The 18,825-nt window shown below is 42.3% G+C and overlaps 1 protein-coding gene across 3 annotated transcripts in view; it reads left to right on the forward strand.

Annotated features, from left to right (window-relative positions):
* Positions 1-17,669, forward strand: part of DVL1 (dishevelled segment polarity protein 1) — a 96,987-nt gene extending 79,318 nt beyond the window's left edge. The window contains exons 11-16 of one of the 3 annotated variants that reach the window (XM_075772940.1): positions 1,593-1,742; positions 6,577-6,708; positions 7,620-7,787; positions 8,291-8,497; positions 9,867-9,913; positions 13,017-17,669. In XM_075772940.1, the coding sequence (XP_075629055.1) occupies positions 1,593-1,742; positions 6,577-6,708; positions 7,620-7,787; positions 8,291-8,497; positions 9,867-9,877 (668 nt within the window). In that variant the 3' untranslated portion in view covers positions 9,878-9,913; positions 13,017-17,669. The remainder of the gene's footprint in view (positions 1-1,592; positions 1,743-6,576; positions 6,709-7,619; positions 7,788-8,290; positions 8,498-9,866; positions 9,914-13,016) is intronic. The other 2 variants (XM_075772938.1, XM_075772939.1) reach the window with 2 other exon arrangements.
* The last annotated feature ends 1,156 nt before the right edge of the window (positions 17,670-18,825 follow it).

The raw sequence follows: 18,825 nt of genomic DNA on the forward strand, positions 1-18,825 counted from the left end.
TGGGTTCCTGTGGAGCCCTCAAGGTCTAGAATATTTTTAGCTATTTTGGCATCTAACAGATTTCCTTTCCCTATAAATTTGATATTTTTTAAGCTTGGTTGTGGTGTTTGTTTGCTTTTTGTTTTGGGAGGCAGGGGTTTAAGAAACTCTGAGACTCCAATGCCCACTGAATTCATGGGTGTTTTTCTTTTGATTCACATGGTTTGGATCAAGCTCTTAACCTTTTGGTGGGTATATCCTCATGATCTTAACCTCTTAATTGACAGAAAGTTTGGAGGATAACTGCACGTAAGTGTTTAAAAGCCTCATTTTGTCACATGTACACGTCTTAGAATTTAAACTGAGTATTTTTAAAATTTGAGGCAAGCAACGTTGTTTAATATACTTAAAACCTCTTGAAAATTACCTGGTTTTAAAACTTCTGGCTTAATAAGCCTTTCAGTAGCTCATGTGACAAACACAGCTGCCTCCTACTGGTGAGTGCTCTGCTTATGATACTGAAACCAGCTTGTTACCAGTCCTGAGAAGATGAGGATAGCATTGTCCATTGAAATTAATACAATAGACTCGTGCAAACTATAGGAGCTCACTCAGCGAAGTCCTTAGGAAAACCAGCATAATCAAAAGAAAAATTCCACAAATCCACGTATTTCAGATTTGCTACAGGGAGAGCTTGTGTATCAGTTTGTCCTTTCTTCAGCGAAGATGTATCCGTTATTATCCATGGCAAACAGCAGTGTATCTGTTGCAGGCCAAACTGATTGCAGTAATGTGTGGGATATTTTGAGGAAATACCTAATGCAGGCAGAGCTCTTTTACGTAATTTCTGGTTTTAAGAATCATCTTTCAAAGCAATGGAACAATAACCAACTATAAGTCAGATTATGGAAAAAAAAATAATTTTATTGCCAGCATTAAAAACTGCTTGTTACGTGGCTCCTTTTAAGCTCTGAGTGTAATTTTCACTCGTCTCTGATACCAGTCTCTTCAAATGGTCTCTATATGTCTTGTAAGTTTATTTTGCAGGACTATTCCAGTCCTAAAAAGTTTAATTATGGCTGCTGAAAACACTGAGAGGGGAATTCCATGATGCCTCATCTCTGCAAATACAGAGCTCCAGAGTTACTGTTCTGATTCACCTTCAGCAGAAGATTCACCTTCTGTCTGAGTGGTTGTTTTGGGTTTGAGACCCTTAGAAGTAGGGAGAGGTCTTCCGATCAGCTGCGGCAAAGCATTTGGTAGTACTTCACATCACAGCAAAATGAAAACCTCTGTCTCACTGTAGAGAAGAATGGTGAAATATTATTACTGGACTGGTAGCTTCTTTTGCACAAGTGGAAATATTTCACTCCTACCATCGTTACAGGAACAGGAGTGTCATGGTTTTGTCTTATTAAGCTGGTGCGGCAATTGCTAGGGGAAATCAGCTACTGCTGGCAGGGTACTTTTTGTTCCCTTGTGTTGGGGCTATCTCAGTTGTACTATCAGAATGGCAAGGACTTGTGCGCCCCAAAAAAATTCCTTCTTACTCTAAGTGTTTACCGCGAATCTGATTCCATTTGTCTTTTTCTCCCTTTCTGATTGTTTTGCAGCTGAACCAGTGAGGCCAATCGACCCTGCGGCGTGGATCTCTCATACCACAGCCATGACGGGAGCGTACCCCCGTTACGGTATGAGCCCCTCCATGAGCATCACCACATCTACCAGCTCCTCACTAACAAGCTCAATTCCCGATTCGGAAAGTAAGTCACACTGCGGCCAGCACAGGGCAGGCGTCTTCTGCTCGGGGCCAGCAGTGCAGAGCTGTGCGCAAAACCGACCCCAGCCACAAGCGCGATGAAAACGACAGCCGCCACAGAACTCTTGAATGCTTTCTTAAATTTGTGATTCTTGTGGGGAGCATAATTCCTTTTTCCAAAGGTCAGAAGTTAACACAGTGGTGTTCTGCCAGGGTTCATGTTCAGGAAGAGGTGGCTTCTGGACCCTTTTTAAAGTTACAAGGCAGGCCTCCAGCTTTATCCCCTCAGGTGAATGTGAGAGCTTCCTCCTCGCATTTGACTGTTTAATAACTTTAAATCATTTACTACAGATAGATGTCACTGGATAATAATATTAGTGTATCATTTAGAAAGTCTTCAACTGATATTTGCATAGCCTTCTTTTATACTCTTTTATACTTTTAGAATTTATTGAACAAGGAAAAACAAATGTAATTTCCCACATGAAATTACAGTTAGAATTCTGTCTTCTTTCCTGGTTTGACTATCTGTGGCAGTCTCTAAACTAGTCGTATCAAGGTAACCAACAAGTTGTGATGATTCCTTATCTTGGAAATTTTTGTTCCAAGACTATAAACTCTTCCGTTCTTTTACTCTTCCTTTGCTTTCTGATGTAAGCGTGGGATAAAAGCTAGCATTGGGTTTGAAAGAAATGGCAATAAGGCAAGACAATGAACGAGGAGCGTGTGTCTCAGAACGCTGTCCACTGAAGTCAGGAAAGCGTTCATATTTAAAACAGCACTTCTCTTTACTTGACATGAAAGTTTTGAGGTACTTTACACCTCATTAGTATCCGTTTGTTCCCTGTAATATTAATATGGAAGAATTTCTTTAGAGATGCAACCGTTCTGTCAGATTTGTTCATCTGCAGCAAGGAGATTTATTATATTTGTTTATATACACATAGAAATCTTGAAGTGGCTTTTAAGTTCTGAGGAGATTATCTCATTTGGGGAACAATGCTACCTCAGTATGCATTAGTAAGTACTTACATGTTTAACAAGGGATGCTTAAGTGTCTACCAGATCCGGAGTCTAAATTTAGGTCTGAGTAACTTTTTGCATTTTGTAAGATTTTTCTAGAGAGAAAGGGAGGAAATCATTTAGGAAAAAAAAAAAACAAAATGAGCGAGAAAACCAACACTTTGAGGATTTTAAAGACCAAATGTGGTGTTGGTGATTAGTGACAGAATCTTCCCTGGACAAATGCATGACTGAGGCGTGAAAGTTGCATTTACAGGGACCAGTTAAGTCCTATCAGACTACATAGTTGTCTGCCTCTTTTTCTTCTACCCTCTCTCAGATGTTAGAAGCACGTAGTTCCTGGAATTACACCTCACCTTGAATTGAAAGGGCGGTTATCCTTTTTGTAGCTGTAATCACTCAGTGCCCCTTTAGATTGTAGGCAGCACCACTGAAAGGGAAATACATCTGCAGTAGAAAGCAAATGAACCTCTTACGTGATGACTGCTTTATCTTGAGATGTGTTTTCAGCCTTACAGGTACTAAAGATTGCTGAAATCAAATGTATCTGCTGATTGCTGTCAAACAAGAGTCTGTTACTCTGCATTCCTCTTGAACTATTCATGTATCATGTGCCTTGAAATACAGTGATGTGATTGGGAAGTATGGAACGCAGACACCCTCTCAATCATACTTTTAAAATAAAGGTTATTTGGGAGCAGAACCACATTTCTGGAGAGAGCTTCTCATTTCTGTGCCAGTAACTTACAATATTTCCTTTCCTGAATGCAAGAAAACGTGGATTACCCCTGACTTCTACTGTGATCTTCTGCTTAACACTCCTTCCTTCAGTTCAGTCCTGTTGCTCCCCTCCCCGAACGCGGCAGGCAGCACCTCAGGGCCCTCGGTACCCAGAGCCCCTGTCGCGTGAACCTCTTGGCCAGGAAGGACAAAGTTGGGGAGGAGTGGAGGAGGACAGGGAGAGGCGGGGAGAGTCCGTGCATTGACGCCTCAAAGAATGAAGAGCTTCGTGCAAAATGGAGCTTTCTAGCTTTTCATTTTCCAGTGCAAGATTCTCAGTTTCAGTTCCTCTGAGGCTACAGTCGCTGGTATTTGAAACAAATACAGTATCTGTTCTACAGATGTGAAAATGGAAGCAGTAAATGAATGGAGTCATCTTAGACAAGTCTGTTTCATGGTTCCTTGTTTTAAGTATTGGGAATGTCTGCTGTTTACTCTGTTTGTATAGCAAGGCCAGGATAAATGGACTGAATAACTGCTTTCCTTCTGACCAGCATTCCTTTGCTGTGTAGCCTCTGGATCAAAAGTGAAGTTCTAATATCTGGAGCATTTGCACAGCCACCATCACATTGGTGCTAGCGATTAAAGTAGCTGAGATTTTGGAGCCATACAAATCACCACCACACAGTAGGAATTACTCTGTGTTAGCTCTTTATTTTCTCAGGTGCATTTCTTGAAAAACAGGACTATGCAAACCAAGGCAGACTGAGGTGTTTCATTGTAATTATTGCTTTTAAAAGAAGTATCTTGTTCTCCAGCAGTGTTCTGGCTGATGCAGGAGAATATTCTCTCACAGTGGTTTGTGAGTGTTGGACTCACTGGCTCAGCCAGTGCAAACTCTGCTAAAGGTAGATTTTTCCAGCTCCTGTTCTCTCACTACAGGACCCCTTTCTGCAAAGTAGTGCTGTCCCATTCCATGAGATTAACTTCAAGTGTTTCAAGGTTTCTTGAAAGTCTTGCTGCTTCAAATATGCAATCCGCTGACATTGTTGGAAAGATCTCTTTTTCTCTTGCATGTACTTCAGAGGATTTTGAATTAAGACTTCAAACTATTTCTGCTTATTAGTATTCAGCCTGAGGTACTGCGTAATTTCCTGGGGCCTTTTTGTTTGAGCAAATGTGTACTTCTTACTCAAATAAGGATACAAGCCAGTGGTGGTATCACATGTGGTAGGACTTCGTTTTCCCGGAGCATACACCTCTTTTATTACTAGGGTCTGCTAATGGGGAAAAAAATGCTACTCAAAACCAGTATTGGAAGCCCTGAGAAAGAGCTTTGAAGTAGATCTGGTTCCCCAGAAAGGAGTTACTGTCTGTGCTGTTTCTCAGATTTGCACATACCTGTACAGGTGGTCAGGTAGTCAGATCCACAGTTGACTGAGTTCAGACTAAAGTGGGTGCATTTTACATGCATCTTAGAATTTTTCATATTTGTACAGCAACTAGCAGACTTAGAAAATATTGATGATCGTTTGACCGATGTTGTTTTTTATATGCAGATCGCAGGTCTCCAAGCAAATGCAATTTATTGCTCCCCACATACTTTACTTGAGTATTGGTTTGTTTTTTTCTTTCTCCCAAACAAACATGTTGCTTTTTGCCACTAACCAAACTAACTTAAAGCAAAAGCAAAATTATAGTGTTTATTGAAACTTCATAAGTATTGAAACCACACGCATAGATGGTCTGGGATATTTTCACGCATATTAGCAGTGCATGTATTGAAAGAAGCATTTTCAGTTTTCATTGTTTCATGCTTGTTGTACCTTTTATCAAAATTTTGGGTTGCTGGAAAAGGGCAAAATTGGTTCCCTTGTGGTTTTGAAAGGTGGATGATATGGGGAGCTGGGAGAAGGGAGGGGAGGAGGGTTTCTGAATTCCTGCTGGAGAAGGGACTGGACTGCAAACACAGGACACATGCTTGACATGAATGTTCTAGAACTGAGAAGATGGGAGCAGGAGGGGAGGGCTGGGTGCTGTCTCCAAAGGATATAGTATTATTATGCATAGACAGGGTGACTGAGTTCTGCACACCTATCACAAGGGAGACTCTTAGACCCAGATTCACCCCACTGGGCTTTCAATATTAGATGCCACTTTGCCTCTATGTGTGGTAGAGAAGGAGTTTCTAAGGGAACTAGACTCCTATGGTAGGCACCTCAGTTCAGCAGGGTGAATCTCAGCCCTGTTGTTGTGGCTTTATTATAAAGAATGATCAGTTTGAAGCCTCTGGTGAGCCAGCTGTGCCCGTAAGAGTTTGTGAAATATCAATGGAGCAGTGATGGCTGCTGAGGCATTTGGGAGTAGTGGGTTTTTAAGTGTTCTGCAGGAAAGATGCAGGGCAAAGTAATGCTGGGTTAAGTGACTTGTTAACTTGTAAGGCTGCCATCATTGGGATCCTGAAAAGTTTGTTTGGGGTTTTTTTTGAAAGAAACCACTAGCCTTTATGCTGATAATGGAAGCTTTCTTTTCTAATTTCAATTCTCTCCAATTATGCTGATGTCCAAATCTTAAAAACACAAATGGACATTGATTGAGACATGACCGTCATCTTTCGCCATGCAGATGGGTATTATTCCTGACAATTAAACCAAAAGTTAAAGAACAAGCCAAAACCCCTTGTCCTACAGAGTTTTGCACAGAGTGCACTGAACCGTTGGGTGTGTAGGGGCTTTTCATGGCAAATTGAAATGGAAAGCAATGGTCATGGAACTCCTTGGGTTCCCTTTTCTGCAAATCTCAATGCAGTGTGGATTGAAAGGGTGCAGTGCTGATCTGTAGCTGGTTTGTTAAGTCAAGACACCTATGGACTCAGCGTCTCAGTGACTAAACTGGTTATACTGAGCACAGTCCAAAGAATTGGTACAAATGCTGTAATTTATGCCATTGATGAGAGTGCATTTGGGAACCTTTGTGTCTTTTTTCCCATCTGTTGGTAAAGCTGTGCTTGAAACGGTTCATCCAAATTGGGAGCTGAGAAGTTCTTTTCAGACTTGATGCATTTCAAAGAAGCATGTAACCTTTCTTCCTTTTAGAATTAGAAGAATCTCCCTTAACTGTGAAGAGTGACATGGCTACTATTGTCAAGGTTATGCAGCTACCAGACTCAGGCCTTGAAATCCGGGACAGGATGTGGTTAAAAATTACCATCTCCAATGCAGTGATAGGTAAGCTGATCAAAGAATGCTGTGGGGGGAAAAACCCAGTGACTTTTTGTAAATAGGCTGAAGAAACTATATGATATTTTTTTTTTTATTTTATTTTCCCCCTGTCTATGACCTCTTATATTCCCTTGACTTGGTATTTGTGAACAACTCTAAGTGTGACAGGAAATAACTAATAGCTCTTGTTTGAGTTTGGACAGCCAAAAATACTGCATGTTTCTCATGCCTACACACAGGTGGTCCTTAACCCTTACTTGTTATACCTCAGGTTTTCCATGTAACTACCTGTGGCTCTGACAATCTGCCCAAGTTCAACAGAGCAACAACCCTTGTAATTCCAGTTCCAGACAGCCACACAACCTTAATAAAGCATCTTAATTACATTTAAAATTACCACAACTAGTCTGCCTTTGATTCTGACACTGTTGTGACCTGACCTGTGCTAACATTTGGTCAATCTAGGTTGTAGTTACTTTTTGCTGAGAAAGGGATGGGAACCCAGGTCTTTTGACAGTCTAACATCTGCCTCTTGAGGAAGGTGACTCTCCTAACCACTTCCTTCCTTTATATCCTGCATCATTTTCATGGTGCAACTCAGAAGGGGTTGAACAGCGTAACTATAAAATTTTCTCTGTACGTATTTGGTGTCACTGTAATGTAGTGTTCAACTGGATGCAAGATAGTTCTTTGCTTGCTTTATTGATGTTTGGTGGTAACTAAGCAGTTAGGATGAGATGTGAAAATAACGTTTTAAGCTCTTTGCAACAAGATTGCTACATATTCATTCATATTTGCATTCAGTACCTGGCACGGTAGTACTAGTGGGCTGTGAGATAAATGGGAAGATTAAAAAACCAAAAAAGATCAATTTGACTCAGATGATCCTGTGTCTCCTCTTCCTATTTTCATTTTAGGAGCAGATGTGGTTGACTGGCTTTACACACACGTGGAAGGCTTCAAAGACCGACGGGAGGCTAGAAAATATGCCAGCAGCATGTTAAAACACGGCTACCTCAGGCACACTGTGAACAAAATCACCTTCTCGGAACAGTGCTATTATGTCTTTGGAGACCTCTGTGGCAGTAAGTTCCCTATCTGTGAAGGGCAAAGCTGCACGTGTGTTGTCTCTTCTGTGCTTGCAGGATGCACAGAGGAGAGTCCTGTAGGGTTTCACAATCCTACAGGCCGTTATTCTGAAGTTGCGTGAGAAGCGGTTGACACTTCCTGTTAGATCAAGCAATTAGACCACATGGAAGAGAAGGATGAACTCATCAAATAGGGCATTGCACTGAGACTCAAGAATTTATTTCTGGTGATGCCACAGACTCCCTGCTTGTCAGTCACACTCCATTTCCAATCTGTAAAATGGGGATGATTCCTCCTTGACTTACGGAAATGCAAAGGTACCTTGGTGGTCAGTGGTAAATGCTGATGTCTGCCCTACTGCATGTGTTATTTTGAGTGAACTCTGGAGGCTGAGTCCTCCTAGTCCCTGACCACACTAGGTACTGTGTCAGCAGTTGACTCCTGCATATTAATGACGGCTAGCTAAGAACACAGTCTTCACCTTTTCTCTCTTTTCCAGATATGGCTGCACTGAACCTTAACAATGGTTCTAGCGGAGCCTCAGATCAGGATACCCTTGCTCCACTTCCGCATCCTGCTGCTCCCTGGCCGTTAGGCCAAGGATACCCATATCAGTATCCTCTGCCCCCTCCGTGTTTTCCACCAGCATACCAAGACCCAGGCTTTAGCTATGGTAGTGGCAGTGCAGGAAGCCAGCAAAGTGAAGGTAAGATGGTTAATCTGGTATTTACTTCTCCAGCTGTCATTATCCCTAACCATTTGCTTGAGTTCCTTTGTACTGTCTGTGCTCCTGTCTTGTGGTTTTGTATGCTACCTGCATGGATTTGGTGCGACCGCACTTAATCAAGACTGTTCGTGTGTGTGATGGAGTGGGTTAGGCTTTCAGCTCTGTATTGAAACTGCCAGCAATGTTTTAATTGAGTCAGTAGAACAGAATAGAACAGAATAGATTCTCTACCCCACGCGAAATATCAGTGGGGAACTAGAGCCAAGCTGTTTGTCATGTCCGTGGTGGCCTGGGCATCTGTACTTTTCTTACCCAGCAGCACCACATGATAAACTACTGCTTAGATAATGCTGATCAGGCCAACATTAATGACTCAATTGTCCACCTTGTTAAAACAGATAAACTATTGCCCCCCGTTTTAGAGGTCACAGCCATTGCCAACAGTGGGGCTGCAGTTGCTTGATATTGCTAGAAATGAGGCCATTCTGTTGGTGATGGAACAGGCATTAGAACCAAGGTGCTCTTGGCTTTCACTTCAGTGCTCAGGACAAAAGGCAAATCACTCTCTTTGCTTGTGTGAGACAAGCGTGAGGTGGCCAGCCAGATGTTTTACAGGGCTGAAACACTGCTCACAGGGAGGAGAGTCTCTTTTGTAATATATGACAGGGAAAAAAAAAGATAATACTGCATGGATTAAAAACCTGACCTCCTCCTTTCCTGCTGTAGGATAATTTTGTGGTTCATTTTTAAAGCTTAGTAAATAAAAATGATGTATTTTTTGGCTGTAGAGTTTGGGTTTTTTTTAAAAATCGCTTCCAAAGTGAATTTTGCTTTTGGAAATGCTGCCAGTAAAGAAGGGGTGAGGATTATTCTTTCTGTGTTTTTGTGGTGAACATCCAGTAACTTGGGTGTAATGTCTTTCTGTTTACTGCAGCCACTTAGATTTTGCAAAATTGCACAAAAGAATTTCATAACAGGAACTTTGTACAAGATTTTAGTGGTATTGCTTCCCACCTTATCTCAAAATAAGTGTCTCTGAGGAAGCTCACAGTGGTTCCAGAGGTTTTTGAACTGCAACCTGATTGTGCTGGAAAGAATGTGATTTTTATTTTTTTATGGCAGCTGGTTCTGTGGGAAGTAGAATATAGTATCTCTGCTGCTGGAATAGGAAAGGTATGGTATTTTATCCATGCGACCTGTTTTACTAGCTAAAGAGAGCCTTATGAAAGGCACCAAGATACTCAATTTTGAAGGGTTTCAACGCTTTCCTTGTTCTTCTTTTGGAAACTACACTTCTGTGTTGTTTCTTGTTTTGTAACTGTTATTCCCTTGTTTTATTCTGAGCAAGCATTAGACTGAAGGATTCATAGAGGAATGGCTGACTCTAGGGGATTGGTAAGCTTCAAATGCCTCCATAATAATAATGAATTCACAGCATGATCATTTAGACTCTTGTGACCCAAATGTTTAGCTGTATTTTTTCTTTTTTTTTTTTTATTTCTTTTTAATTGTCTTGGACGCTCAACCTGTCTTAATGCACAGTAGTCCAATAGCGTGGCATTAGCATATCGACCTGTCTGGCCCTGCGTGACTGTGCTGCAGCAGCTACAGAGGGAATGGCCTCAGATACCTTGCTGTCAGCTCAGATGGGAATATCCTATCACCAGTCTCTTCACTGCTCTTCGTAAAATAAATAATCCCAGCTCCTAATTTATTAGCCTGATGTCATCCATATGGATTGGATTTATGTTACCAGTGCCCTTCCACTGCTCATTTACTGAAAGACACTTGAGCACTGTCCAGATGTCTCAGGCAGATACTAAGAGTACTGAGACACAAGGTTGCATTGGTCACTCTTAATAGAGAGTGTTAGAACTGGATTTCTTGTGAAGTCACTCTTTTATGTGCGATGTTAGACTGTAACTGAATTCATCTGGTGAATAAGAGCACTGCTGCAGAGCCCGGTGAATGTCACATCATTTTGAGATGAATGCAGCAGATGATTACAGACAAATGCCTAAGATTTGGGTCAAGAGACAGACTGAGACTGTGTTCTGGTAGGCAGATCTGGGGAGGAAGATCGAGCAAAGTTTTATGTGATGTTGCAGTTCTGTTCAAGGCTCTGTTCCAGTTTAGGTTACTGCTTACTTCATCTGAGCCACATCATCTGACCCTGCTTGTGCTACCCAGGGCTTAGGTTATTTTTAAAGCCTTGAGCAGGTTTGCTGTAGGGAATGGCACTCCTGTCTCTGAGACAGGCCAGTCCCTAGCTGCCAAGAAGGTGACACTCTTGTTTCATTGCATTTAAACTCGAGGCTTAGAAGGACTTTCTGATTGCTTGTTCTGTGACAGGATTTAAAGGCATGTCAGGGAGAGAGTGAACCTCACCATGACCAGAGGAGAACGGCTGTGCTGCTGATTATTGTTAGATAGATTGCTGTAATGGTAGATGGTTTCTCTATTTTCTTTCTGCCATGTAATCAGCTTGGAGTGCAGCTGCAGAAAGCCAGATTCTTTTGAGATAAGAAGTCTGCATTAACCACTTGACCTTTTGGAGTCTTGGCAGATCAGCTAGAGCTGCTACTCCAGAAGTACTGAAGTCTGGAGTAGCAACGTGATGGATTGCCACAAGGCAGTCTCAGTCCTACTGACTGTGGAAGACGTCTCAAGATCAGTAATACAGGCTTTCGGTGCGGCTTGCTTTCTTCCCTGCGTGATCTTTACTCAGCTACAAGCTATGGACCTGGCAATAAATTCTTGTGTATGGGGAGGCTGCATCAAGGAGTAATGACTTTGGGTACGGTTTGCAGGGTTTGGATGGGTGGCAACAGAATGCATCGTGAGATAAAGGCAGAGGCATATTAGCTGTAGAAGGGTTAAAATGCAATGTCGATTTTCTTCTGCTGTGAACAATGTGCCACACTGAAGAGCTTACAAAGATGCTTCTTGGGGATAATCTCTATGTTGTTCTTTGGAGCAAAGGCTGTAGCAGTCAACCTGCTAACAAGTATTTTCTTGTCTCTTATTAATCTTTACAAGATTGTTATGAAACATTTGAAATGACAGCTCAGGGAACACCTTACCTCTTCAAAAGGCCCACCTTAATGAATCTTTGTAGTATTTGGTGGAGGCAGCGGAACCCAAGTTAGCATCTCCATTTATAGATGGAAGACAACTGAGGCACGAAGCAGGACAGTGTTTTTCCCAGAGCAGAGAAGAGCTGATAGGGGTTACGATCAGCAAATACAACTTCAGAGTCCCAGGCTCAGAATACTGACTTCAAATCCAGTGATTTTGTACTCTGTGTTTTCCATCTGTCCCCAGCTTTCCTTGCACTCTGCAGGGGAATCTAGCCTTTCCACCATACAGGCCAGGTCAGTCTAGTTTTCCTGTCTCTTCTGTTTGCCTGCTCTAAACATCAGCTGGAGCAGATGGAAGGTCATGGTTGTCTGTAGTTCAAGAAAGGAGCAGCTCAGAATCATTCTGTTTTTCCTGTTTCAGTGACCCCAGTGACTCAGGGGCTCATTCAGACTCAAAAGCCTGTCCCCCGTTCCACTGGCTGGGGGTCTTTTTTGGGGAGACAGTCTTGCACTCAGATGGCATGAACTTAATGAGGTATTCTGTGGGTTGGTTGGTTGGGGTTTGTTTTTTTTTTTTTTTTAAAGAATAATTGACTTGGAAATGTCTCCTGACATCGTCCTAGCCTGTCTCTCATGGTAACAGAGCACAACCTTCAACTTTCTTGTAAATTCAGTTGCAAAGTTTAGTTAACCTGGTATGTAGCAACAGCTCAGCTTACACGCCAGCAGCAGTCCTTTGTTTTTCTGAGCTGATTCAATGGTCTTTGCTGGGAACATCCTTCATCTTACCGATTCATTGTAGAGCAGTTCAACAAATAACTGTTTTTTGAAGAATTCTCCAACAGCAGAACCCTGTAGTGATGAATTTTAAAAGAATCTACCTGCTGAAGCCAGCAAAAGGACATCTGTTAACCTCAGGTGGTTTGGCCCTGGGAACCAGTATGCCCGGTGTGACCAAGGATGATAGAGAAGGCAAATGAGTTTCTTTTTGAAAAGTTTTTGCCGATAGAAGATATCAAAGACGGAGACAGTTACAATAAGATTGAACCTCATTTGCTTGAGTCAAAACCCAAATGCTTGCTTCTTCCTTCCGTTTTCACTCCTCCCCTCTCTCCAGTCAGTGGGGCGGCAGCGGAGCAGATGGCTTTCAGGCTAGCTGCTGCTTTCACTGTGCAAGCTCTAAGGTGTCTACGTGTACCTGTGCATGGCACAACCTCCTCAGCTTTGTTCTACTGATCATCATTGCTAAGTCCCATAAGCCACCAACAGCACGTTCAGGCCTGGTTTTGTCATCGTTGTTGCCATTACGATGGTCATACCTGGATCTGTGGGTTTTGGTAGGAGCTGATGTGGGAGACAGCAGTGGACATGAGCTAATTCTGTTTTTCTGCCTGTCCTTTTTTGCTCATGGGCTTTAGGAAGCAAAAGCAGCGGCTCGAACCGAAGCAACAGCGAGAACAGCAGGAGGGCTCTTGGCAGAGAGAAGGACCGCAAGTCGGCTGGCAGCGGCAGCGAGTCTGACCACACTGCCCGCAGCGGGGGCGGCGCCAGTGTCGTGCGTCGGGAGAGGCCTGTCAGCCAGCTCAGCCACCGGAGTCATGTCTCTGCCACCCACAGCGAGAGAAGCCACCACAGCCATCATTCTTACGGGCCTCCAGGAGTGCCGCCCCTCTACAATCTCCCCAAGCTGGGCTCCAAAGTCTACGGGACGAGCGGACCCCCTGGAGGACCCCCCGTGAGGGAACTGAGCTCTGTTCCTCCAGAGCTGACGGGGAGCCGGCAGTCCTTCCAGAAGGCTATGGGCAACCCTTGTGAATTCTTTGTCGACATCATGTGAGAGGAAGTGCCTTCAGACTCTGCTTGGGGAAGGGCCGGGGCGGGGGGGGGGGGGATTGTTTTGGGGGTGGGTGGGCAATTTGGTCATTGTCGAACACTTAATGGAAGAAACTTGACTGTCTTGCATGTCACACCTTCCTGGTTTGCAATTGTGTTGCAGAAAAATTAACAAAACAAAACAAAAATACAAAAAAAACCCCACCCCACAAAAAAACAAACAAAAAAATCTCCTGGGATTGTTAAATATCAGCAAACTGATGGCATCTTTTCTTTATCCCTTTTTGTTGTTGTTCCTTTCTTCCCCTCTTGTTTTTGATTGTGAATGGCTGGTGTATATTCACATCTTAACGAGCTTTGGTAATTGTGGCACCTACTTCAGTGCAATTAGTGTATCCTTTTGGCTAATTCAAGGACTATTATTTCACATGACTTCTAAATTTCCGGTAATGCATAGTAGCACTTTTATTTTTCCCTGCTTTTTCTCTTACAAGGAAAAAATGACCGCTGGCTAGTATCTGTGATACTGCCTTGTAATGCTGTTTCTTGGATGCATCAGTCAGCACTCTAAGCAGACACGGCACCCGCGAGTGTACAGACAACACGTGCTTGGAAAGGAGCAGGCTCAAACCAATTCCTAGCAGAAGGCAAAGTTGTAACTACGTTCTGCTGACTAGGGAGTATAAATCAATCCTTTTTCTTTTTTTTTTTTTTTTTATATAAAAAGATATTATTGTATCAAGGGAGTGGTGGAGTCTTGCTACTGTATGTGTTCATTGTGCAGAACTTGTAAAGTTATTTCATTTAGTATCACGATAGTGACTTTGTTGCTGCAGTCGGTTCCTGGGCATTTCAGTCACATCCCTGCTGACAGATGTGTCTGGTCTGGTTATAATGCGCCCTTGCTTACAGCTTTTAAAAGTTGTTTCCACAGAAGTAGGACAATTGCTGCTATGTGATTCTGTTAGTGTAGCTGCAGCTTTTCCCTTTTGAAGGGGTATTTATCCCATTCTAGCAGAGATGTAGGTAAATCCTGGCTCCCACTGGGACATGGCTATTCATTTTGATCACCTCTTTTTCCATTCTTAATTTCTGAGCAGTATCTTTCTCCTTTTTTGAAACAGAAACCTGAGGATGTCTAATCCCAATTGCAGTGTTACCCAAGGGAACATGTTCTGAACACGGATGGGGGCTAGCTGTTAGCAGAGAGGTGAGAGGGTGTTTTGAGAACAGTTCATAAATGGTACAACGAATGAATCTTTATACCTGACACAGAGCGAGACCCATGCTAAAGCTCCTGCTGGAGAGCTTTGACTTAAGCAACTGCTTTTGAAGTCTCGGGAATATACATTACTGTGTGTTTTTCGCTCTAAGGCTATGGAGACTTGGTAAAGTATGTTCAGAAACATTCACTGATGTTTAAGAAGCTTTTTAAAGTATCTGAATGAGGGCATGGTAAGAGCACACCCACACTTTTATGGTGGCTCCTTTAATGGAAATACGTGTTAAGCTGCAGTAACTCAGTGGCATTTGACCATGGGGCCATGCCTCAGTTAAATCCTCCTTTGTGAGATACCTGCTTCTGGCAGGTTTTAGGACAGGTGCTTTAAAATCAGTCTTTACTGTATATAAGCATTTTCTTCACTAGTAAGAAGCTCCTTTTTGTTATGTTCCATGCTTTATGGGTAGTGTGAATATCCAATATGAATGTCAAAAGAGAACATGTCTTTCTCACTATATATGTGTAGTTTCATGTTCCTTTGTCGCCCTGAAAAATTACTCTTCAAACTGTCCGTTTTGTACGTTGTTCATTCTGATAGATTTTTTGCTACTGCTTTTCTTATTACAGGTCTGTGTGTAAACACGTCCCTTTTACAAAAGTCAGAGTAACATTTTCAAATGTCTGTTAATTGGAGACTTAAGTCTCACTTTCAAAAGGGAGCTAGGCGTTTAGGAAACTGTGTGTCACTCAGAGTAGGTACTCCAGTTACCGGGCTTCTAAACTAGCTGAGTGGTCTTGGACGGTTTTCTTTCCAAAAATCTCCCGAAAAGCTATATAACGTTTCTGAAAGCAGCGCTTTCGTCGTAATCCATCTGATGGGCTAACACAGATTGGGAAGTTGGTGATGGCTTGTTCAAAAGAATGGCACTGGCTAAAGCTTGACTGTGCAACAGTATCCTTTCTTTTCCTTTCCTCCTCCCAGTAGCACAGCAAAGATTCTAACTAAACTCAGTAAAGCATTTCGAAAGAATGACACTTAAAGCAATGAAATAAATCAGGGTGAAACAATTCTGTAATTCTGCTATGTCTCCAGGAGACACTGTTAAGGAGTCTGTGACTTTACTGACAATCACTAGTGGTTCTACTTTGAAATCAATTTTAACTTTTCTGGTCTCTTCTATATTACGACTTTTCTGCCCTGCTTTATCTTAAGGCAGAACTTAGAGGGCTGGAGGAAAAAACTGTAATTTTAATAACATATTCCCAAAAGGGATTAAAGCTGGGGCTGAGCTTTCACCCATGGCAGAAACGTGTTTAATTTCCTCATGTCTTTTCAAGAGTTGTGGTTTACACACCTGCTGGGTTTTTTTGTCTTATTGTTACGCTGTTGGCAGAAACTGTTCTGTGTCTTGCTGGTCTTTGCTGCTATGTTGAAACAACTGTGTTATATACTTGTGTGTCTGTGGGTAACTCTGGAATGAGGCTGACAGTCCATAACATAGGTGTGGGAAAGCGTTGGTCTGCTGAGGAGATCAGGCTGCTAAATCCAGCCTGAACTAGCTTCACCCACAATCAGGCATCCTTTTCAGGCAAATATGAGCGCTCTGAATGTACTGACAGATGTGCTAGTTGGTTAATACTGTATAGCATGTAGAACCTGCTAATTACAAAGAGCAGTAGGAGAATGTAAATGACCCTTCTGTGAACAGTGCAATACGTAATGGCCACTGTGTGTAAAACAAAAGCCTAATTTCCCCACCTTGTAGTGTACCGTGGAGAGGCTGGTTTGAGTGAATGGAAACTTAGGCCTGAAACATTGCTAGCTCTTAATTTTCAGAAGTGAATGAAGACAGGAGATTTCTCAAATCCCATCCTTGGCTTTCAATGCATGCGCATGTGTCTTTGCAACAAGGGGGCCTTGGGGCCCAACTGTGCAAGTTTCTCCGACTGGGTACAGTACTACCTGCAGAAAGAAGTGCCACTGATGCCAACGAAGCTACTTACAGTAGCAAGTGCTGTGCCAGGTGGACGAAAGTTTGAAGGCTGGAGTCCTGCAGAACTGTCCGTTTCTCTCACCAGGGCCTGACATTTTTCTCTGATTTTTAATGTCAGTTAACTGGCACTGGCTGGGCTCTAGAACGCACGACCTATGCCTCTAATTACAATGGAAGTTATGGGTTTGCTATAGAGGGCATTGAAACAATCTCACAACAGGAGCCTTAAATAGTTGACGTGTTTATTCTAGAAGTGAGACCTTCAACATCTGCCCGTGCTCTGGAACTGAGCTTAGTGTTCACGCATACCTGCCAACAGCTGTTCATAAGAACTAACAGGTATGCTTGGAAGATCGTAGAAAATGATGAGAAAACAGTTTGGGATGACGTCTTCCTGTCCAAAGGAGGTAGTATTTGTAGGGGTAGCGTACCCATCCAGTATATTAACTCTGAGGAGTAAGTTTTTTGGCAAATAGTCTTAAAAGCACTGCTATTGTCTTTTACCTCCTGTTAATAAATTTACTTTTCAAAGGTAACAGTCCCCTGGACACTTTATCCAAAGGTATATTGGATGGCAAGCAATGATGCACAGACATTGACTTTTGATATTATTTTTTGTTCTATTCAAATGGGCAGTCCCATCTTGAGACTTGACAGCTCATAGGTTGATGTAATGTTTTTGTTTTGCATTTAACTGGATTGTAATAAGATTGACTTAAAATTATTAATTCTAATCAGTGATTAGAAATACATGTAAAGAATTTTATGTACAGTAGAGGAACAAAGTTACATGATTTTAAATAATGAAAACTTAGACTATCACCTATTCTAGAATTGGTTCTACTCAAAGAGTGACCTCTTACTAGCATGGACTGCACTGTTCCTGTTAAATGTCTATTGCATAATTGAATTCTTTTTTGTAGATATTGTATTAAAACCCAAGTGTCTGTATAGTTAATATATAGCTGCTTATGTGTAAATGCTATTTTAAACACTAAAAAGCTTTTAATTTTATGTGATAACCACAGTGTATGTCTTCAGTTCTTTGCACTACTGCATTATCTTTTATTCAAGAATGTTGAAATACTGGTTGAATCTTACTCTCTTTTTTTCCCCCCGCCACACTGAAGTTTTGTCCTCTCTACAAAAGATTGTTCAGAAGGTAATGATAGGCAGCTGGGAGTTCTGTTATTTAATGGTACTTCAGAAGTGCTTACAGTTCAAAGTATGACAGGAGCCTGGTAAATATTCACCGCTAACCTGGGTCACAGACGATTGAAATGCAGAGACCAGACTCTTCCATGCAGGTCAAGGACATTTGACTGGAAACACAAGACCCTGCCATTCATCAGAAGTGCTGTAGCTTTGAGCTAATGACTAATATATTGGTGCCAAAGTTGTGCTTTCCCCTTTAACTGCCCTACCTCTTAATTACTGAGCTTCTCCCTCTCACAGCTTGGCAGGTGTAGGTATACAGGAAAGGCTGAAGAAAGTTTGTGGAAGTAAAAGACAGCTGGAGGATATGTCCTGTTACAAAGACATGAGCTGGAACAAGTTTTCCTGCCTGCAGACCCAGGAGATGAATCTGCTGGTAGAACCCACCAATGTATTCAGCTGGTTCATGTGAATATTCCCTTTTTTCTGGACTCTGCACACAAACTCCTGCAGAGACAAGCTAGGATCGTTAGGACACCACTTTGCAGAATAACTGGTAAGCCTTAAACCACAGTGTATTTGTCATGCAACATAAGGACACCCAGCCTCCCTGTAAGGTCTGAGTGGTTCATCTACAAAGAAAAACCGCAGCTTGATGAGGCAGGTTCCTTGTCCCTAGCTGGTAGAGATCAAGCAGCAAAGGGAGAGAGAAAGTAGTAGTTGTTATGGAGGCACCCATGGCACAATTCTGCAGCAGATTTATATAAGAGCCTTATATGAGAAGGTCTTGCAGAGTTTCCCATATTCTCCCTTTCAAACCATATTTGTTTACATAGGATGCAAAATGGTCTAGCCAGCATTTTCCCAGTTAGGTGAATATTAAATGATTGGAACTTTGGACATGCTCTTGCAGCCTTTACTGCAGGGCCTGATGGACTCCAGCTGACCTAGTTTGAATTGTCTGCAGGTGAGTGGAACTGGATGAACAATTTAATCAGCTACTTCTCCCTTCCTCCCTCTTCT

Source organism: Balearica regulorum, chromosome 21, assembly GCF_011004875.1.
Source record: "Balearica regulorum gibbericeps isolate bBalReg1 chromosome 21, bBalReg1.pri, whole genome shotgun sequence".
Lineage (NCBI taxonomy): Eukaryota > Metazoa > Chordata > Aves > Gruiformes > Gruidae > Balearica > Balearica regulorum.